General features: G+C 28.1%; 3 protein-coding genes across 6 annotated transcripts in view; 1 reads left to right on the top strand and 2 right to left on the bottom strand.

Moving 5' to 3' along the window:
* Nucleotides 1–167: 167 nt before the first annotated feature.
* LOC108562195 (mediator of RNA polymerase II transcription subunit 10) lies at nt 168–1,464 on the bottom strand. Its single transcript, XM_017920454.1, has 3 exons — nt 1,231–1,464; nt 1,089–1,172; nt 168–713 (listed from the first exon to the last, which is right to left on the bottom strand). The coding sequence occupies exons 1-3, from the start codon at nt 1,350–1,352 to the stop codon at nt 524–526; spliced, it is 396 nt and encodes a 131-aa protein (XP_017775943.1). The 5' UTR covers nt 1,353–1,464; the 3' UTR covers nt 168–523.
* Nucleotides 1,465–1,904: 440 nt separating this feature from the next.
* On the bottom strand, nt 1,905–2,852 carry LOC108562194 (nuclear envelope phosphatase-regulatory subunit 1). Of its 3 annotated transcripts, none has more exons than XM_017920451.1 (4): nt 2,624–2,852; nt 2,489–2,575; nt 2,213–2,347; nt 1,905–2,149 (listed from the first exon to the last, which is right to left on the bottom strand). In XM_017920451.1, exons 1-4 carry the CDS (start codon nt 2,652–2,654, stop codon nt 2,007–2,009), a joined length of 396 nt encoding a protein of 131 aa, XP_017775940.1. In that variant the 5' UTR covers nt 2,655–2,852; the 3' UTR covers nt 1,905–2,006. The 3 variants fall into 3 exon arrangements, with proteins under 3 accessions (XP_017775940.1, XP_017775941.1, XP_017775942.1); XM_017920452.1 differs by having other exon boundaries at nt 2,489–2,572; XM_017920453.1 differs by having other exon boundaries at nt 2,489–2,560.
* A 13,184-nt stretch (nt 2,853–16,036) lies between these two features.
* LOC108562193 overlaps nt 16,037–24,346 on the top strand; it is a gene marked incomplete at its 3' end in the record, with an annotated part of 127,462 nt that continues 119,152 nt past the window's right edge. For both annotated transcript variants that reach the window (XM_017920450.1, XM_017920448.1), the window contains 1 exon segment: nt 16,037–16,142.

Here is a 24,346-nt window from a genome sequence, read left to right as displayed (position 1 = left end):
TATAAGGTAATTGACTTTACAATATAAATAAACTATGTGTAAGCATTCGCTATTTTTCATAACCTATTAAAATTTATTTATTACTTTGGAAAAAGAATATTTTGTTTTTAAAGTATAAGTAATCTTTCAAAGAATACATTGTTATATGTTCAGTTAATTTTCCTATGGTTAAATATTGAATGCACAGCTGCAAATTCATTAATTCTTGAGCTAGTTATAAAAATACATTTCAGTGATCGTAGCTTAACTCCGGTGCCTTGTCAGTTTGATACAAAGATGATGAGAGGAGAATGTTGACTCATATATATATAATAATGATAGGATCGAGTATTTCGAGATGATAATATTTATTCACAAAATGTAATTGTTTTGTACTATCTAAATATAAAACATATGTAACAATTATTAAAAACTAAGGGAAGAAAATAATGAGTAGTTTACCATGACCTCAAAAACGACAAATGAGATTAATAATGTAATTAAGTTAATTAAATATACGTTGGAAAAGTTACTTATATAAATACTATTCATCTCCGCGAAGTGCACGGTACTTGTTAAGCTCATTCGGGAAGGTCTTGCTCAGTTCCAGCAACATGTTGGCTTTGAATTTGCGGAACGAATCAATCTTTCCTTTGACCTGTTCGTTTTTAGCCAACGCTTTCTCAATGCAGTCTTTTGTGTATAGTTGAGGATTCCTTCCTTGATCAATATAACTACAACACAAAACAAAATTTAATTACAAATAGAACATAACTAATATTCAAATATCAGTATAACAATTAGTTTACAAATAAACAATAATAACGTTTATTGCAACAATACAAAAACACATTTTTAGGTATTTTATACCCAATTAAACAATCTCTTTTATCTTGTTGCTTCTACATAACAATACACAACTTTTTTAATCATAATGAATATACTTGAATATTAATATGACAAATTTTGTGTATGTTTGTAGATTAACATAGCTATTAAAATATCAATGTTACTGCATATCATCTTACTGTTGACAAAATATACTTAAATATATTTTTGACAATCAACAAGAATATACGCTTTCAGTAATAATAATTAAAGAAACTTACTCGAAAACTTCCAAAGGTACATGAACATCCTGAACCTGAGACTTCAGCTTATCTACCTCTTGCAAACCGTGAACCAATGCTTGCCTAGAAACAAGGAATTATTCACTAAAAACACTAGTTAAAATTGTTTACAATTACTTACAGTTTTTGGTTTAAAACATTCTGACTTTGTGGTTGAAAATCGCTGACGATGATATGAATTTGACGAACATTCTCAGCGAACAGCTCCAACTGAGACTCCAAATTTTCCAAAGAAGACGCCATTGTTTTGAATGTAGTGTACACGAATGAAATGCAGAACAAACTAAATGTATTTTTGCTACTGCAATTGCACTGGTATTTATAGGTTACTCGTGTTTTGACGTTCAATGCTGCCAACAGGATGTGGCAAAATTGTAATATTTTTTTTTACGAGATAACAGTTGGTATGGGGCTGCAGTATGAGTGGAGAGAAGAAGATTTTCGGTCCGAAATCGGAACTCTTTCAATTTTTTAACGTTGGCGTGGTGCTGAGTCGTGTATTGGCAGCACTTCAACTATTTGCACCTAGCGAGCAATAAATTAACTAGCAACTGAACTGGCTGCCAACAGTATATGCAGAAAAAGTTAAATTATTAATTTTTTTAAAAAGCAACTTGCATTTTAGATTAATTATTATTTTATGTATAAATGTATTTTTATATTAAATATACAATTTAATACATAAATATCTTTGTAAAAGAGTAAAAAACAATTTTTAAATTATTATCTGTAACAAAACAAGATAATAAGTATTATTTGTATTGTTTGGTGTAACAAAAGTAAAATTAGAAATAATCTTGAGATAATGTATATTTATGAAAGACTCACACAGTTACAAAGGAATTCATTTATTTATTGTACATTTTGGTATGCATCTAAATTAATATAATATAGTTGTCAAGTAAGTTTTTTTGCTCTGAGGATCAGTTTCCCAGTGTCATCACAAGACATGTTAAAATCGTCTAAAACCTCCCTTACCCTAGATATAACTATTGACGAAGCTACAACCCTCCTATGTACACCCAGGATAAAAATAATAACTGAAAAGAAAAACAAATATAAGAAAATGCAATAATGCATAGACAGTTTGATTCTATACTTACGAAGCATTATAGTGGCTAAAATAAAGAAGGGATGGTTAGAAAGTGATTGTGGTAAAGGTACTATCCTTGTTACTGGATCCATCAACCATTGCCCAGCTCCGATTGCCACACAAATTGAGACAACAATGAGAACAACTGCAAACAGAAAACGAACGTTATTATGGTTGCATAAATTAACTTGTTTATGTGTGTGCAAATCTGCAATAACATAAGGTTGATGAGTCTGAATGCAATATGTTTATTATTGATATTGCAGATGCACAAATTGATATATACTTCTCCATCGTGTTGTGGCTGGCTGCAAACAGGATATCACTTCAGTCAGTCGCCTCTCGAAGGCCTTTAAATCTGCAATAACATCTACTTTATAGGTTATGATGATTTTTCTAAAGATTATACCTCAAGTGATACCTTCGCAAGTAGTTTGTTGTTCCAGCGACATGGCTCTCTCTCAATTTATCTATCGTACATCCGCACACCGTTCCCATACAATTTTGTTCATATAAAAGATATATAAAATTAAATTACGAAAAACGAAAAGGGGGGGCAAAAAAAAATTAGAGACGACTTAATTTTCACCACAGTACAAAACACATCTTTCAGAGTATCTGCATTTTTTCTGACGCTACTGACATATGAAATTGTCAAATCTCATTGCAACTGCAACCAAACATAGAGATGGGATTTCCAATTCCTAAGCATGCAACCAATATTACAGCACATCTTATTAGATTTTCTTGATATTTGAGTTTCTATCTTATTTTCTAGAATATGTTGAAGTCTTATGAAGTCTACATAAAATATAAAGCATTTGGATAAGACATGTACAGATTTCTTCAGAAGAATACAGTGGAACCTCGCTTAACGAGTTTAATCCGTTCCAAAATTTCCGGATTTTTACTCGTATAGTGAAACATATTCAAAAGTACACATAATATGTTTTAAAAATGATGTAGCAGTCGCGCAATCCGGGACTTCTCTTCTCATCGTCACTCGTTATGCGAAACATCGCTCGTCAAGCAAGTCATTTTTTGTACAATTCATTTTGCTCGTTAAGCGAAATGCTAGTTAAACGAGGTGCTCGTTAAGCGAAGTTTCACTGTATATTTTAAATGAATTTCTTTTACGAAATTCTACTTTTAAAGCTTTAAAGGTAGTCATCACCTTTATGCTTTTAGAAATGTAAAAAAAAAGAAAGTTGAATGATTATATAACATTTCAATTTTGAGAGTTTTGAAAATTTCCAAATTTTATGTTAAAAACACGACTTGATAGAGATTTTAGTATTCCCTTAATAAGTAGACAAATAAAACACTTTTCACATGTTATCTTAACAAATCGATGGTTTCTCTTGCTGTATGACTTGTGGCATTATCCTACTGAAACCACATTTCTTCGAGGTCCATGCCAATTGATCCCACAAAAAGTTAGATCATTCTCAAAAAATAACTCGTTATGCGAAACATCGCTCGTCAAGCGAGTCATTTTTTGTACAATTCATTTTGCTCGTTAAGCGAAATGCTAGTTAAACGAGGTGCTCGTTAAGCGAAGTTTCACTGTATATTTTAAATGAATTTCTTTTACGAAATTCTACTTTTAAAGCTTTAAAGGTAGTCATCACCTTTATGCTTTTAGAAATGTAAAAAAAAAGAAAGTTGAATGATTATATAACATTTCAATTTTGAGAGTTTTGAAAATTTCCAAATTTTATGTTAAAAACACGACTTGATAGAGATTTTAGTATTCCCTTAATAAGTAGACAAATAAAACACTTTTCACATGTTATTGTTGAATGAAATAAAGGCCAGAATTGCTACGTATAAGATGTTATGTACTGACGAGTATTCATTATTTTTCGCTTAATAACTCAAAAGTTATGAAACTTTTCATATTTTATGATTGTTTAAGAATGGAACCCCGTTATTTAATTTATTATTTAACAAAACTTATTTAATGTCAATTACGTAACTGATAAATTATAATTTGTCGATGTAATCACATTTTAATAAACTACTAGACAACAAGGAAAGTTAATTGGATCATTAAACACAAGAAAATAAAGATGAAAGTCTCATCTTTCTAACGAGTCTACTGTAAATAAGATTGTGCATTGTGCAACTTACAAAAGAAATGTTACGTATGATGCGTATCCATTTTTTCGATATTTTCTTTTATTAATAACTCATAAGTTATGAAACTTCTATCATATTTTATTACTACATAAAAATGGGTTCACCATTATGCAATTCATTACAATACAAGAGTTACTTAATGTTAATTTCATAATGTATATTAAATTCAATTAATTATTATTATATTCAAACTTCTTTATATGAAAATATATACTACAAATTTTCATGACTTATGTATTATAAGTTGCCTACATCAAAACATATTATATCAATTATTTTTGAATATCAAGCAATATTCAACAATATTGTTTTAATATTTCACGAATAGGAGCCATACTTTTGAATAATTATTAATTAAATTTTGTTAAATGAAAACTTTAAATATTGTTCAATATTACATACAATATAATTTATTGAGAAGGAAATCTTATTGAACTACCATCAAAATTTATTATTATATATGAGTTTGTGCACTTAAGACTTCAAGTCCCATTACGATACTCACTGAATTCATATTATTGATTTTTTTTAAAAGAGATACTGAATAAAGAAACGTGATTAATATTATATTATAGGGTGGCCCATCGGATTTAATTTTGAAATGAAACACAGTAAATTATTATTTTATTGGGATTTTTTTTATTGATTTATAAAGTAGACTTTGAAGACTTTTTGCATGGCAGTTGACTCAATTTTAGAAATATCTGTTTTTAGTTCAGGAATTGTTTGTGGTGTGTTAGTATACACCAGGGGTGGCCAGACTTTTTGCAGCAAGAGCCGCGCCTAAATTTTTTAGTATAATAATTTTAAAAAAATCTCAATCATAATATAAAATATATATAATATTTGTGTTTTGTTGTGGCTAGTTGAGCCTTGAAGAGCCGCATGCGGCTCGCGAGCCACAGTTTGGTTACCCCTGGTATATACCTTGGATTGTACAAAACACCAAAGGAAAATATCGTATGGTGTAAATTGGCAAGATCTGGGCAATCAATTAATGTTAGCATTTCTGAAAATCAGAGGACCAGGAAAATGTTATCTTAACAAATCGATGGTTTCTCTGGCTGTATGGCTTGTGGCATCATCCTACTGAAACCACATTTCTTCTAGGTCCATATCGTCCAATTGATCCCACAAAAAGTGAGATCATTCTTTAAAAAGAACGGTACAATTACACCTCCAGCCCATAATCCGCACAAAACAGTGACTATTTATGGGTTCATCGTTTTTTCATTAATAACTGTAGGATTTTAATTCCACAATTCTACTTATTAACAAATGAAAATGAGTTTCATCGCTTAAGATGATGTTTAAAAAAAACTTTTCGAACAATCTCTGCAAAACTTTAGCCAAACTTGTATTGTGTTTTAACAATCCCATTTTTAATAATCTCAAAAACAGCAGATGACAAATGTCAAAAAATAGAGATGACTGCTCATATAGAAACAAAAATAGGAGAAAATTAAAATATGGTGTATCTGATGGGCCTTCCTTACATAAAGCAATATTTACATTTAAATTTGTAGAAACATATTTATGTTAATAGATTGATAGCGAATAGTAATATGGAAAATCGAAGATATATAAAATCTTAAGAAATATAGATTTAAAATACATTCCTGATATGAGTTTGTAATTTTAAAAAAATGTAGAATTTACAAGATTTTTAAACATCGACATGAAGTATTATCGCTTCGTACAAAGTAGGAAAGAGACCTCAGCTTTACCTCATAATTATAAACTAGGACAGAACGTATCAATAGACGAGGTAGGAGCGCTGGATTATCCTAATATAAAAATTCCCATGTATTGACTTGTCAAAATATTATAAATTTAGAGCGAGTACTTCAAAAGTTATATTCGTCTTACATAAATGTTAAAAAAAATTACATAATTTTCTTAAAAGCTTAAATGCTAAGAAATTGTTATACATTTTTCTACGAAATATAAAAAAAATGCATTATAAATGATCAGTACTTTATATAGTTTTTGAATTGTATTTATGTTACAGATAGAAATAGAAATAGACTCGCTCTAAGTAAGGTAGAATGAGCTGGACGTATGATGGACGTAATGACACAAACCATTTTGGACACCAGCCAAAGTGGATGGCCGGATACAACCCTCGCAAAGGGAAGAAGAAAAAAAAAAACGAAAGGATAAACGCAGAATAAAAAATGTACGAACCTGAGCAACTCTAGGGACCAATCACTAATTCTAGTTAAAAATTCAAACTCATCGCTCGCATCCAGATGTTTTCGTATAAAATATTCGCATTTCCTTAAATTCCATATTCAATTATAAATGCAATTTAATTGAAAGAGAGCGTGCATTCAGTTGGCCGTGGAGCGTTTGATTAAAGTAACGAGAGTGCTCCTCCTGGGATTGCACTATTTGACTATCGGGCATGAAGTTTTCCCTTAAGCATATAAGTAATATCTTAAGTTGAAACAAGTTGAATTCCTGCAATTCGAGCACCGAAACTGGCTTTCAGTGGGCTTTTAAAAGCGTCCGAACAATTGTCTAAAATTAAACCCATCCACAATACGGAATCCGCGCCCACCGCACGCCTAATTGCTTAACATTTAATTAGCGATCCGTTAATTAAAGTAACAATTAGGAAGTCCGGCCGCCCCCGTGTCACAGTTTCTATTTGCGGATGGGCGAAAATATTTCGGTTGGCTATTTTTAAACACTCGCAGTTCGGGGGCGGAATTGATGTCGGTTTCGTTTCATTAAATAGTTTACCCAAAAAGGGCACGTCCGTTTGTCGATGAAATGAACGAACAGGGAGGAGGATATTATAATAATAATAAAAAAGAAAAAAATTGAATTAAAATGGATTTTGAATTAGAAATTCGGATGAGATGGCGCTAATTAATTTTGCGGGCCTCTCGTTCAAATAAGATCGAATGCTCAAATATTCGTCTCATTCATTATTCCTGTAATAATGGGAACGCGGATCGTGCGGATGAAAGGGTGACGTTGGAGAGGCCGAGGAAAATAATGGTCGAAGGCGGCGGAGAAATAACGTGTAGACGCAATAGACTTTATGAAATTGTCACGTCCGTGCATGGAGCGAAAAGATGAACCAATATCCATGGTAATGGGCACGAAACGCCGTGCACTCACTCTACAAGTGGTCCGCAAAAATGAGGTGGCAGCTTCTCATCCTTTATCGAAGGATTTTCTTGCTGATAAGATACTGCCCCATCTTCTTTTTTTGTCGTCTTGTCTTGTTTTCACCCTCATATAATATATACTTTGAATGCACACTGCATAAACTATACACTAACACCATCTTTATGTTTTTTTTGTTTGTTTTTCAGTATATCCCTGTAAAAAGCTAATGAATGATGTGTGCGAGTGGGTCGCTGGAATGAGGGTTGCAGGTTGGATGACTGACTGGTCGATAAATGTTCACGTGGCCGCCCGGGCGACCTCCTCCGCCACCTTCGTCCTTTTCCCCGTCGAATCAGTCCTGATTCTCCATATTACTTTGCTCCCATTACACAGACAAATACTTAATTAAATTAATTGATTTCCTCAGTCTCGTTCATTATGTGCACGTGCTACAAACGATAGGAAATAAAAATACGCAGCTTTTCATACAAACGTACAAATACATCCTGTTGAATATCATGTGTTTTTGTATATTTATAGAAAGAAATAAAGTTAAACTCCATTATTTTACAATAAAGAAAAACTTGAAAAGTACTTCTGAAAGATTTACATTTTATTGTATCCAATGTTATAAAAATAACTTATTTAAAATTATAAATGTATCAAGTATTTAATTTGTATCAACTTTACATATTTTCTTTTTCATTCCTGAAATTTATCAAAATTAATTGAATAGAAGATTGATGATAGATCAAATCATCACCGTAAGTAATATATAGAAATAAATAAAGTTTAATTCCATTTTTTTTTTAAAGAAAACTATTCATATTTTCTTCTTTATTACCTAAAATTTACCAAAACTAACTGAATAGAAGATTTATAAATATGAATTTTTGTATAAAATATATTTGATTTAATACAACTTTAAATACTTTCATTACCTAAAACTATTTATCAAAACTAACTGACAACATATTTTTTATAAGAAACACTTGATTTATGATTGATAATTCTGAAAGATTTGTATTTTACTGTATCCAATGCTATAAAAAATAACTTATTCTAAAATATGAATATTTGTACGCAGCTTTTCAAACAAAAGTACAAATATATAATGTTGAATATCAACGTCACGTGTTTCTGTATATCTATAGAAAGAAATAAAGTTTAATTCCATTATTTTACAACAAAGAAATACTTGAATTATGATTGATAAAATACTTCTGAAAGATTTACATTTTATAGCATCCAATGTTATAAAAATAACTTATTTAAAATTATAAATGTATCAAGTATTTGATTTGTTTCAATTTTACATATTTTCTTCTTCAAATTTATCAAAATTAATTGAATAGAAGATTGATGATAGATCAAATCATCACCGTAAGTAATATATAGAAATAAATAAAGTTTAATTCCAATTTTTTTGAAAGAAAACTATTCATATTTTCTTCTTTATTACCTAAAATTTACCAAAACTAACTGAATAGAAGATTTATAAATATGAATTTTTGTATAAAATATATTTGATTTAATTCAACTTTAAATACTTTCATTACCTAAAACTATTTATAAAAACTAACTGAATAGAAGATAATTTCATTCCCATATTTTTACAACATATTTTCTATAAGAAACACTTGATTTATGATTGATGGAATACTTCTGAAAGATTTGTATTTTACTGTATCCAATGCTATAAAAAATAACTTACTCAAAAATATGAATATTTCTACGCAGCTTTTCAAACAAAAGTACAAATATATCTTGTTGAATATCAACGTCACGTGTTTCTGTATATGTATAGAAAGAAATAAAGTTAAATTCCATTATTTTAGAATAAAGAAATACTTGAAAAGTACTTCTGAAAGATTTACATTTTATTGTATCCAATGTTATAAAAATAACTTCCTTAACAATGTTTCATGTATTTGATTTGTTTCAACTTTATATATTTCCATCTCCGTTATCTAAAATTTATTAAAACTAACTGAATACAAAATTGATCAAATCATTACCTTCTGAAAGAAATATTTATAAATATGAATATTTCTGAAACTATTCATACTTTCTTATTTATTATCTAATATATGTAAAACGATTTTTCTATTAGAAATACTATTCATACTAGTACTATTCATATAGTATTCCAACATATTAAAATCCATACAAATAACTTATAAACTAACTGAAGATATGATAATAGATCAAGTCATCACCTCACATGTTTCAACAAATTTCTAACAGATTTTCTTAAAGATATACTTAATTTATAATTGATAAAGTACGTTTAATAGATTTAAATTCTACAGAAATAATTAACTTTTAAATTGGATATTTTTATAAAAAATATTTGTATATATACGAAGGGTCTAACAAAAGTCATTTGTTTCAAAGAAAAACAAATATTTGTCGCAAATATTAAATCATCACTTTGGCTGCACGAAAAAATCCGTTTGATGGGTTCCATGATTTTTAAATGAGGACCAAATAAAGACACGTGTTCGTTTTGCCGCCAGCTAACAAAAAGGCTCAGAACTTTTTCTTCACCCAATATTTTGAATTTTGTATTTTTATCAAGACTTTTATAAAACAAGTATTTCCTGAAATGCCAAGATAATTTTATAAAATTTTCACATTAATACTTGAATTGCTTATAAAAATTACGGTAAAAAGATGATGGAATATTTTATTATTATTTGTACTAATTGTGAATGTAATGAAGAAGAAATATTTTAACGTAATATTTTATATAATTTTTGAGTTAAATTTCTTGAGTATGTTTGATGCACTAAAAAAGTCTTTAATAAAAACCTTCAGTAAATGATCTGGCGGTTTTAATTGGACATCGCTCATTGGCGATTATCATTTACTTATGGTTATTTGTTGAATCTCAAGGGCAGATCCAGTAGCTTTTATGGCTTCAGTCGCTGCCTTTTCAAACACTTTTGATATTATTGGTAGTAGACTTATAGGTCTATAGGATTTTATGTCTTCGAGAGCCTTTCCTAATTTCCAGAGAGAGGGGAAGTGTCCAGTTCTTAGGATTGCATTGAAGATAATTATCAGGAAAATTATCCCCTTCCTTGGTAATTCTTTTAAGATTTTCTCTCTGATTAGATCGTATCCAGGAGTCTTTTTTGATTTTATTTCGCTATTAATGAGTGTAACAACTTCCTTTGGTGTTATTGGTCTAATAGGAAGAGACATCTGGAAGTCTTATGTTTGAAGGTAATAAATATGAAATATTATGTAGAATAAGTTATTGTTCTTCGTTATGTTAAGTCTTTAATTTTATTTTTAAACTTTAGATTAAATTAGACTACATTTGCCGTGTTTGTTGATAGGAATCATTTTGAAAGTGTTTTAAAAGAAAGAAAATTGTTTATGTTATATTATATAATTTAGTACATTAAGACTAATATTTTATGATAAAATAGTAAATTATCATGAAAAGTGAAAATATTAATTGACAAAAGAAACATGCAAAATATAAATGGTGGATTCGCCAGGTAATCCAGTCACGAAATTGCTTTGAATCACTTTTTCTACGTTACAATAAATAAACGGGAATATAGACTTGATTTTGGACAGTAATACCTCGTATAGTGCGGCTTCGATCCGGATTTATTATAGTCCAGTTTGAAAATTGGCGGAATCCGTGATATTGATGGAATAGATTAACCGCACTATTCGAGGTTTTGTGTTACTATAAATTATTTCTATTTAAAAAATATGTAACAACTTCACAATGAACACACAAAACAAATGAATTGGGTCACGACAAAAAAAAATATACATTACCAAATATTGACGGTCGAATATTAAATTTCTGGGTAGAGCACAAAAAAAAATGTAGCAGGAAGTGTATTTAATGAAGTTGATATAACCGAAAACTTTAGCAAATGAGTAAATCTTTAATGAAGACGAAATGCGCAAATTGATTTCCAGAATTTAATTATAAAACCGCCATAAATATTGTATATAAATATATTTGTGCAAAGAGTTATTAGCAATTATTACGAAAAGTCTAATAACTATTTGTTACGTTTACTTCTTGTCTCTTACGTTCCATTGAATTGAAGCTTCAATAAATAAATCCAAGTTTGCGGAATTCAGTTCGACCGAGTTGCGTTTGTTTGAACTGTTGGCAAATGCATATCGAACGAAGAAAATGAAGAGACGCGATTTGAAATGTAAAAGAAAATATGACTGGAACATCATGGTTATTCCTTTGGCAACGCTGGTGGAGGAGTCCTCCTCCTATTTATTCCAATTTGGGTCACGTCAGTTATTCCCCGATGCTTATCTATGCGATGCAATACTTGAAATTCTGAATTGATCGATCCACTTATAAACAATTTAGCGCGTCGACGTGACGGAAATACTGCATAACATCATCCGCGATCAGATGGAAAACGGGACGAAGATATTTCTCGCACGATCCTCTTGCATTCTATGAACTCATTACATTACTGATTTATTTCATCTTCGTGTTACATCAACGTTAAATGCATTGCAAATACTTTTAATTTACATAATTTTAAATTAAATATTTTTCTACATTTTTCCTTGAGCAAGTAATAATATCAAGTTTATATAACATTATATTGCATGAAATAAATACATTTTTAACATTCATTAATAAAAAATGCATTCGAAAAACTTCTATTTTTATAAGAATTTTTATAATGTATATAATTTTCTTTTCTGAATTTACAAAAAGATTACATGTTTACTTCCAGAAATTGGATTGGATTTATTTCATTTTTGAGTTTGATTAACAAAAAAAAAAAATGAATTAGAAATACTTTTATTTCATATATAACTTTTTTACCCTTTTTCTACAGATTTTTTTATAATTGAAAGTTGATAATTTTCTGTTCCGAATTTACAAAAAAAAAAAATGTTTATTCGAGAAATTGAACTGATTTATTTCATTTTTGAGTTTGATTAACAAAAGCAAATGCATTAGAAATACTATTATTTCATAGGTTTCTACAGAAATTTTTATTTTTTTACAGAAATTTTTATAATTTTGTTTTCCAAATTCGCCAAAAAAATTACATGTTTACTTTGAGAAATTGAACTGCTTTCATTTTTGAGTTTGATTAACAAAAAAATGCATTAGAAATACTTTTGTTTCATATATCTATTTATTTCATACCTTTCTTGACTTTTTTCTACAGATTTTTTTATAATTTAATGTTTATAATTTTCTTTTACAAAAAATAAATAAATTATATATTTACTTCAAGAAATTTCATTAACCAAAAAATGCATTAAAAATACTTTTATTTAATATGTATTTATATTTCATACTCTTTTGCCTGTTTTCTAGAGTTTTTTTTATAATTCAATGTTTATAATTTTCTTTCCGAATATATAAAAAAAAAATATTACTTGTTTATTTCGAGAAATTTGACTGATTTATTTCATTTTTGTGTTTCATTAACAAAGAAAATGCATTAGAAAAAGTTTTATTTTATATTTTATACATTTTTGCCCTTTTCCCAGAGAGATTTTTCATCTTGAGAAATTGGACTTGATAGATAAATGTTTCATTAACAGAAAATGAATTACAAACACTTTTATTTACTATATTTCATACTTTTCCTATAAAGATTGCAAAAATATGTTTCTTTGGAATTAAATAACTTCGAGAAATCTGATTTATTTTAATTAATAGAAATTGTATTACAAATATTTAATGTTTATGTAAATATTTATACTTTTCAATAGACTTACAATTATTTTTAACAGCGAGTTTTATAATATAATGTTTATTACATTTTTGTTAAATAAATACTAATTTTAACATGTTTACTTCGAGAAATGGCAAACTGAGATAAACGAGGCAATAAGTAAGTAGTAACGTTGCGTTCTCAATAAAGAATGATACCTATCCATCTGTCACACTAAATACTTAATCAATACTACCGCGGACCAACAGGGACCGTTAGAGGTAAGAATCTACTGTTAGAATATTCCAACCAAAAAAGGAAATACCTCTCAATGAAAAAAAAAATAAAGAAATTAGTTTGTACACAAGAAATAACAGTAAAGTTATGATTATCCACGTATTTAATATTAACTTAATAGTAAAGAGTAAAATACAATTATTTCATTTTTTAATTATAAAAAGATACATTTCTTGGCAATACATCAGTACTTTGAAAATTACACTAATTAACTATAATGAATACAATACTAGCAAGTGAATACAGTGCAACAATTGTTTTCTCAAAATATTATTCTAAATGATTACATAATTCCATATTTTGTTAAGCATAAAAATAATTGTTTTCTGTACGTACTTCTACTATTATATTATATTATTAACAATATAATTAACAATAATATTTAGTTAACTAGAAACAATAGTAATTATTATAAACTCGTGGATGTCGGCTGCATCTATATGCAAAATAATGATCTCCTTTGTATTGTAAACACATTATTTAGAAACGAATTGCTAACTAAAGTTATTCACAGATTGAACTTTCTATAGATCAAATATGTATAGAAAATATTGCCTATTGATTATGATTTTAAATGAAAAGTGAATTGCTATTGATATTTCAATATGTAAAAAACATAGTATTTTTGCAATGAATATATTAGTATATTAATTTTTGGAAGCTATTACTAAAAAATGTAAACTGATCATTCAATTTTGTTTTAATTGTTTTATTACAAATTTATCAATTATATTATCAATTATATAAAAATTCATATTATTCTTGGTAACATATTGTTACTATAGGTATTGTAAATTATTTATAATAATCAGAAAAAATCTAATACTTTCTTGCTTTTGTTATTTAAGCAATTTTACGAAAATCTTAGTTTAAAACGTTATATATTCATAGCAAAATATACGAAATCTCGTTATAAAAAAAACGATTAAGACAATGTCAAAGTGACACAAGAAGGAGAAAAATTGTTTTATAAACTTATTTTTTTTTTTATATTTAGTTAATTAGTTAATTACATAATATATGTATTGATTATATAATTTTTGTGAATTGGTTGTATCTGAATTTAGTGAAAAAACAATGTAAATAAATAGGCTTGGAATTTAGTGAAAAAACAATGTAAATAAGTAGGCTTGGATTAATAGAATTGACGGTGAAATCACGTAAAATCTAGTGACATAACAGATGTTATTGAAACAAAATTAAAAGAGATTGGAGTTGTGTCAAAGTGACATAAGCAGTGGTATATTCTGTGATTGCGCTGTATTTTGGATTACGCAACGACGATTATTCTGCACGTAAACAATAAAAGAGGTTAACGAAGGACAATGTAAGTAAGCATTGCTTGGATTAGTACAATTGACGGTAATTATAATTGTCAATATGAAATCACGTAAAATCTAGTGACATTACAGATGTTATCGAAACAAAATTAAAAGAGATTGGAGTTGTGTCAAAGTGACATAAGCAGTGGTACATTCCGTGACTGCGCTATATTTCGAATTACGCGACGATGATTATTTTGCAAGTAAACTATAACAGATTGACGAAGGACAATGTAAGTAAGCATTGCTTGGAATAGTAGAATTGACGGTAATTATGATTGTTAATATGAAATCACGTAAAATCTAGTGACATTACAGATGTTATTGAAATAAAATAAAAAGCGATTGGAGTTGTATCAAAGTGACATAAGCAGTGGCACATTCTGAAGTTGCACATATTTTGGATTACGTCACAGCGATTATTCTGCACGTAAACAATAACAGGTTGACGAAGGACAATGTAAATAAGCATGCTTGGATTAGTAGAAGTTCTGTCAAAGTGACATAAGCAAGCAATGGCACATTCCGTGGTTGCGTTGTATTTCGGATTACGCGACGACGATTATTCTGCACGTAAACAAAAACAGGTTGACGGCTCGGAATCGATCTGCCAGGAAGACGTCCAGGCGTGCGGACACGAACCAATAAAACGTACACGGCTCGAAGTAATATTTGAAAATGGCAATTGGGGTTGTTGTCTAATCCGTCACGCAGAGCGTGGGCGTGAGTGCAACGTGTGTATATGTATATACAGAAGAGAGATGGAGGATATCCAGTTTGTATCGGAATTGGATGAATTATGCAGCAACAAGCAAGGAGCTGACCGAGGGACGCTCGAATAGAAACGTATAACTATGTAGTGTGCGTTACGTATGTATGTATGGATGTGTCTGGACTCCTCGGAAGGATCGTTTATGTAACATGTTGGTGGATGGTGATGGAGGGTCTGGATGGAGGTGGGAGAAGTAGTAGGCGGTGGTGAATGAGAAAGGAGGATGATGAAGATCATGATGATGATGATGATGGTAATGATTAGGAGGATCGAGGAGGTGAGGAGATGATATTGGGAAGGCGAAACGCGTCACGGGAATCAATGCATTTTATATGAGGGATGGCATCGGCGGTATATTGGTATTGGTGTGTACAACAAGTGTACGTAGTATATATCCAGACTCTCTGTTGTAGAGAGAAAGAGGAACAGTTCGATGATGGTGCGCACGCAGTCGCCCGGACCTCCGTACCTACTTGTTACACCGGAGTTTCCCCTGGTCCGGGCCGGGTCTCGCTCCGGGTGGTGAGATGTGCGTGTAGTGACTGCCACCAGTTGATTATAAAGGACGATTCCGTCTCTACTCAATCCAGGACAATCCAGGTAACGTACTCTTTCTTTTCTACTCGTTTTACCACATTGCAAAACAACTTACACCTAACAATTGCTTAACCAAAACCCATGAACAATCTCAACAATAACAATAAATTAAAATTTACCAACAATTAAACTTAATAATTCTTGGAATAAAAATATACTTTGCTTCAACCAAGTGTAAATATAAAATATTCTTCATATTGCAACCATTTACATTTAAAGTATACTCCATTTAATTTATCTTTTACTGAATTTTTTTTAAGTTTTCCCTCAATAAATGCGCATTTAGTTTTTTTTTAATTTAAAGTACAACCATTATTAGCGGAATTATATATTGAGAAGAAACTATATTCTTTAAAGTACAGAATTTATTTAAATTTTTTATCAATTCAATATGAATTTTTCACAAATTTTTAAATCTGTAATATATAAAAGTGTCCTATTTATTTATAATTTATCAAATATTAATGATTTTCTCATAATCCTTAAATATCAAATATATTTCTACAATATATTTACTAGATTCATTTTTTTTTATTACAAAATATTTTTTTTACATAAATTGCTATGAAAATATTATAATATTTTACAAATTTTGATATATTGAAATGTTTCTCTCTAAAAATTTACTTGGTTAAGTTATTTTTAATGCAATTTACACTTGCTTTTGATTATAATATTTAAAGAATAATTATTTTTTTTGATATACGATAATCAAAATTTGCTATAATTTACATTAAAACAAATATTTTCATTGCAAATCTCATTTTTCAATTAAATTTACAAGATTGTTATTTATTATTTTTTAAAATTCAAACAAAATTACAAGAATTTTAAAATCACATATTAACATTGGAATCATGTGTTTTCAATATAAATTTCGAATTATTCGTTTCTCTTTACAAAATTTGGGCTGGATTATGAAATTCAATTTTGAATTAAATATTAATTTAATTTTTGTCTCTTTCATTGAGTTTTCATATATTTAAATCGTGAGATTTTTAACAAAAAATATTTATAAATATACAAAAATTTTGAAATTTTAACTTTATTACGATTTAATATTAATCTCTAATAAAAATATTGTTTTTCACGTATTTCTAAATAATACAAAAAAACGGAGGGAATTATTAACAGTATTATTTTTTCAATCTATTCATTTATTTTACAGTATTTTACATTAAAATATATTTTTAGTTTGATCTAAAAATTACTAAATATGTATATAAACATTATAATTTGAATATTTTTCTACATCTAAATTAATATAATTTCTAATGAATTCAAATTTTTGATCTAAATAAATGTATTTGAAAATAATTCCATAAACTTTTTAATTGTTTAATTTTTTTGCCGTACATCTCTTCCAACTTTTAATTAATTTATAAGTAGATTTTGAAAACAGATGTTGATTTTCTGTAAAAATACACATGATGTGTATATATATTAACATAATTAATATAATGTCATAAAAATTTTGAATTTATACCTTTTACTACAAAAAAAAATCAAGTTTACTTTTTCTGTTAATTTACAAAACACCTGTTTTTCTTATGTATAATCTAATCTTTATATTAAGGTTTCATAAAAAAAAAATATTTGAAGAAAAAATCTTATATAATAACTTCTTTTATAGCTAGAAACAACGTTCATTAAAATTGAATATGAAAGGATTTCATTTCACGTTATTATCAAATATTACAATGCGGTCGAAGCGTTTCTCTCAATAAATTTACGAATGGCCGATTCTATTTCGTTCAATTTTTCATTCTGTTCGAACTGGGTCAGCGTTTTCAAGTAGCTGCGGGATTTGATGTTCCAGTGGTGGTGGAAGAGGTTTAATATATGAATAGTTTTCGTTATTCGAGTGTGGCTGAAAGTTCATTTTTACCAATGATAATTCCGTCTGGCTTTTATATCCTTTCATGAAAAATGTCAGCATTTCAAATACAAAAAAGAAGCTTTCATCCAGTAAATTCTATAGCAAATATTTATTATAATATATATATATTTTAATATAAAAAAAATATTTTAATAAAAAAATATGTGAAATAATGGTAGATTTGTTGTGATTTGTGGAATAAAAGTTTTGTTTTATAAATAAGTTATACATACTTACTACATAATAAGTAATCAATAAAGGTTTATTTCGTTATAGGATTACGTCTCGCAAAGAGTTTTAGTATGCCGTTGGTTTCTATAACAATTCATAAATCAATACTTCAATCAAAACAGTTTTTCTTTGTTGCTATTCGAAATAACTAATTTTATAGTCTTTCCTTTACGTTCTTATATAGTTTCTAAACTAGACTTTGTGAATATGCGTATTTATCCTGATTATCTTATTTATCTAATTCATGTACAGTAAAGATAATCAATGTCATTCATAATCTATTTATTTTATATATAAAATATGGGTGAGTAAATAGGTCATAACGATTAGTTCCGAGTCGTTTGATGCATTTTCACCAACTAAAAACGAATTAATAAAGCTTATACGAATCAATTGAATATTTTTGTGTAGCAATGACCCAATTTGCAAAGCTTATCATATTCATTTATTTACAGCTTTGGAAATTCATATCATATTTTCAAATGTTTTTTCAATATTAAATTGCTTGTTTTATTTCCGTTGATTAATTTTTATTAATTATCTTCTATTTACTTGTGTAGTTAAATTTCGATTTTTTCTTAGATTTTGAATTTAGTCTTGTATTGTTTATTTCAATAGGCTTTGAATGAAAATTAAACAATCCCGACCGAAGAGATTTTTTTTCTCTGTTTACTTCTCTTTTTGTTCTCATCCTCATCGACGGTGGGCTTTATGAGAAAATTAGAAATTTAATACTTCCCAAAAGAGAGTCGCCTTTCTCCCTGATTATAATTCTTGTTTATTTTTATTTTCCTCCTCGCTCCTGATGAATTTAATTAAAATCTATTTTTCGCGAATAACTCGAGGCAATGAAACATGGTTGAAGGTGAAAGATGCTGCTGCCTGTACACGATATGCAGCGGAAAGGATGAAGATGAGGAGATGTGCAGAAAAAAAAATGTATATATATATATAAACGGATCGCATCCATAAATCGTTTTACCCGTGACCCACTTCTGTAAATTGAACGTGGATTTCTGAAGTTCACTTCATTTTGTCGTTCTATCTGTAATGTCATGAAGTACACGAAATTCAATACATTTCCAATTACGGTTTCCTCCTACTGCTACTTCCACTTTTTTTTTTATTCTTGTTTCCTTCCCTTTTCATTTCCCACTGTTTGCTTACCTTATGCACACGTTGAATTTAATCTACCATAATTAAAAAAAAAACTGTCATGTATTTGCGTTCAGTTATCAATGTTAATAAGAAATATATTGATTTTTATTATATCAAGGATTAGTAAATATATGTACACGTTTAGATATTGACATATTTAATTCATTTTAACCCTTTTCAGCCCATTTTTTTTTCAATTTTTGTTTTGTTTTATTCAAATCTTTAATCATAAGAAACATTTTACCTTATTTCATTTCATTATTAAAACATTTCCTACTGTTAAAAATACATCTATCTTCAATTCACATTAGTTGCTTCCAACAGTTTTAATCGTCGAAAGGAAAGGTTTAACATTAATAATTTGGATAATTAGGGTCCATTAGCAAATTATATCATCATATAGACATTTTAACACTAAAGCTACCGACTTTTTTTTTGTATACCGTGTCCGGTCACAATGACCGATCTTTAATAATTGTTTTTAGAATTAAACGTAAATAATAGTCAATTTGTTACTGAATGAATTAGTAAATGAACAACTTACATAAAAAATCGTTTCAAACTTAATTCTATATAATTTCAATTAGTAATAAGTAATAGACAAATATGTAAAAGTTTTACAAAAATTTGAAAACGGTCAAATAGATTGTTAAGATAAAAAGTAATTTATGGATGGATATATTTCTTATATGGTCCCTGCTAGACAATAGTGACACCCCCCACAGACTAAAGAGACACAACACCCTAGACCTCCCCTTTAGAAACTAAATCAAAGTTTGTTTTCTTGTGCTGTATGATTATCTTTTAAGTTATTGAATTATTTTTTTTAGTTAAATTTATATTTATTTGTTGGAAGGTTTCCGATCTTATTTAATTTTTTCTGTTTTTATTTTATTTTCTTTGTCTTACGTGAATGAGACTGAGTTGTGAATGAGAAAGAAAAGATTATATTTAAGTTTATAAATTAACTATATAATATTTTAAAAAATAACGTTATGAAATTTATTAATTTGTTTTTTAATGTTGTGAAGTACAGTCAATTCAGTACACTTTTGCTTCTATTTCAATGCCACAATTTTCTTGTATTAAACTTCAATTTGTCTTTGATCTTATAGAAATGAACAATTATAACAAAAATTATAAAAAAAAACGTTTATTTTGTTTGAGTATACAATGAGTATTTAGAAGATATTTATCGTATAACAAAATTTTGATTAGCTCATAAAGAAATAAATATGTTTAGAAATATTTGTACTAAAGTTTCTTAATATTATTTAAGTCTTTGAAAGGCCAGAAATTTCTAAATTTTTAGACCCAACTGGGGCCAGACAAAAAAATTTATTTATAACAATAAAAATTGATATACATAAAGAAAATCAGTCTTTGTATAGTTTTAATGAATTTACTGATTAGAAGGTGTTAATTTCTCTTTTCTGGACATTTTCTAGAAAATTAAGATACTCTTAAAAAGATGATTCAATGCGTGCACTACCAACCTTGAAAGAGTTAAGCTTATAAATGTATTCTATATATTTTTATTAGATTACATATTTTAATTCTTTCTTAGTTTTTCTATGAATATTGTTGAAACTAAATGAAATTGAGTAATATGTAATATATATTGTTAATTTTCGATTAAATCTTTATTCGCTGAAATTTTGAATTAAAATAATTCGTAAAAATTAGATATTTGATTTAAATAAGTTTTTAATTAAGCTACTGTGCATATTTTTTATGTTTAACTTATCTCACTCATACATTATATAAAAATAAGAAATAGCATAAAATACTCTTTCATTTTATAAGCTCAATATATTATGCATGTAATCTGTATTTCCTGATGTGTATATCTGCAGAAATATTGATATTTCTATATACCGCCGCACCATCTGCATATCTGACTGCGTTCATAAACAGTGGGATCAAAATGAAGTATATCCTGGTTGCACATGGGCCTTACAACCTGACACATGCTATATTTTATACTTGCACGGTATTAGTGTACATATTGCTGGCATATTAAGTGCACGGCGCATGGCGGATCGATGCATTTGCATAATACCGGACACCGACAACGACTTATTGTGATCGTAATAAATTGATTTGCATTTCGCGTAAATGTGATTGTTAAACCGCGTGACCGCGCATTTGCAGATCAATGCGGATTAAACCCGGATTTGCAGCACGAATCTATCGAACATTTATCAAGCTGTGCATCATCTAAAATAGATTCAGATTCCACATTTCTATCTCACTTCCCTTGTGCGGTGCTGTGCGTGTGATTTTTTCCTTTACGCGAAACCCGGCGCTTCCGCCACAAATCCAATCAATCCCCTTTTCCATGCTCTGATTCGATAATCTCCCGAGCCGAACCGATCGGACATTTTAATATGAAAGATTAATGGTGTATTTCAGCTAATCTCCAAACTCGAAACCAAATGGAATAGCCATTACATATGTTTCATCACATGCTACTAAATCTTTCTAGTACAGAGTATTAATTAAATTAAGTGTCTTGTCAAATGTTTTAACTATTTTCAACTATCCTGGGTTCTAAATCCTTACAAAAGCATAATTAGACAATAATTTTCTAGTTTAAGTTTTGATCAGTTTTTTAGTCATTGTTGAAGTTATTTAGTTTATTTAGTATTGAGTTTTAGTTTTTTTTTAAGAAATTTAATGGTCTTGTTGGTAATATTATAAAATACAAGAGCATTTCCGAAGACAAAACAGAAAAATTCAAAAATTAGGTACTAAATCCTTACAAAAGTAAGTCTATAATTTTCTAGTTCTCTTTTTAAAATATCTAATAGTCATGTTGATAATATTATGAAATACAAAAGAATTTCAGGAGACAAAACTGCAAAAATAGGTTCTAAATCCTGCAAAGTGCTATGAGTCTATAATTTTCTAGTCGAAGATTTGTTCAGTTTTGTTTACAATGTTGAAGTTTCTTAGTTTTATTTAGTTTCAAGTTTTAGTACTCTTTTTAAGAAATTTAATGGTCTTGTTGATAATATTATGAAATACAAGAGTATTTCAGAAGACAAAACAGAAAAATTCAAAAATTAGGTTCTAAATTCTTACAAAAGTGCCATGAGTCTATAATTTTCTAGTTGAAGATTTGTTCATTTATTTTTTATTTTTGAAGTTATTTAGTTTTATATAGTTTGCGAGGTTTAGTTCTCTTTTTAAGAAATTTAATAGTCTTGTTGATAATATTATGAAGTACAAGAGTATTTTAGAAGACAAATCTGAAAAATTAAAAAATTGGGTTCTAAATGCGTACAATTCCATTTTTTTGTGTAACTTTCAGTTTGAGCATTATTTATTATTGTATTTCCATTTTGTTTCTCCTCAATATTTTTTAATTATTTTTTGTGTGCAATTTCGGTCTCTTTTTGATGAACAAATTTAATTTTTGCTTATATAACAAAATGATAAAAAAATTAACGTGAATGATTTATTTGATGTAATTTTCAAATTTGAATATAGTGTAAGTAACTAATATAATAGAAAACAAAAATTAATCAAATAAATTTAAAGTTTTTCTATATTAACAACATTTGTTCATGAAATAATGGATTAAATTTTGTTTAATAAGTTTTGGACAAAATATTTTAATATGAAATATTGAATTTTATTAAATAATATTTCGAGGAATTAAAAACATATATAAATTAAACTACACAAAAAGAGACTTGACAACAATCATTATTTATGTATACCTCGTATATTTTTTGTATACTAATTTTTTTAGAATTTATTTTTATTTTCTAGAATAAATTTGTTTTGAAATTTTTCATTCCGACTATAGTGAATCCGGACTAATCGAAGCTATTCTAGGTATTATTTGTTAGAATCGTAAATATAAAATCTACTAAACATTAAACACCAATTAAAATTTTTATAAATAACAAATCATAATCAAATTCGATGAAATTGTTATAAATGTAACAATATTTTATTTATGTTATATTATGTAATATAGCATGAAAATGTGTGAGTTGACACATATAATTGTGTATGAATATTATATAAAATAAATAAATAATGGTTATTGATTTCACATAATTTATCAAGTAAATTCAGCAATTTTGTACGTAATTATTTGTATTTAATTACATTTAAGTAAATATTATCAACATCATCAATATATTTAACATAAGTCACTTTATAAACGTTTATGTTTATAGCTAAAAATAGTAATAATACATATGCAGCAAAACCTCGCAAAGTGCGGCTATGATTAGTCCGGTTTCACTTAAGTTTGTTTTTTTGTATATATAAATGATCTACTTTTATGCGGTTTATTTCTATTTTATTTAGTTTCTCAATTAGTCCGGTTTCATACAGTCCGAGTTATTGGCGGTATCCATTATTATGTAGTATTATGTAGTAATATTTAAAAAAGTTTTAAACAAAATGTTAATATCATTTAGAAAACTTATAGCAATGAAACAAATTGAGATGTGATCTTCAGATCTCGCCTATAAAAAGAGCATAATCATAATGTTACAGTAAAATATTAATGTCACATCAAAACATAACAGATAACGTTACGCAATGCGCCGTTCCGCATTGTAATTGTAATAATACCGCGGAAGATTTAAGAGCGGAGCGAAATTTAATCCAATTGAAATATGTAATGTGCCTGGCCATTAACCCAAATGAACTTACACGCTCGGCCATAACGTGTTCATTAATTATATAAAATGTTTAATGATAACACAAAAATTTTCACTCTGAAAAACGAAGAAAAAAACAAAAACATTATATACCCACGCATCGGTGATTACGTTTCGCAGACAAAAAATAAAGAAGAATAAATGCTTGATTTTAGACTGTTTGTTCAAAATGTAGAACTTCGTTAGCGACAATTAGAGTAATCCGTCGTAGGGGTGTAATGAGTCTGTTATTTTTATTACTCCGAATAAGT

Source organism: Nicrophorus vespilloides, unplaced genomic scaffold (assembly GCF_001412225.1).
Source record: "Nicrophorus vespilloides isolate i.1.1-1 unplaced genomic scaffold, Nicve_v1.0, whole genome shotgun sequence".
In the NCBI taxonomy this organism is placed as follows: Eukaryota; Metazoa; Arthropoda; class Insecta; order Coleoptera; family Silphidae; genus Nicrophorus; species Nicrophorus vespilloides.
This window is presented reverse-complemented; position numbering and strand designations above follow the sequence as displayed.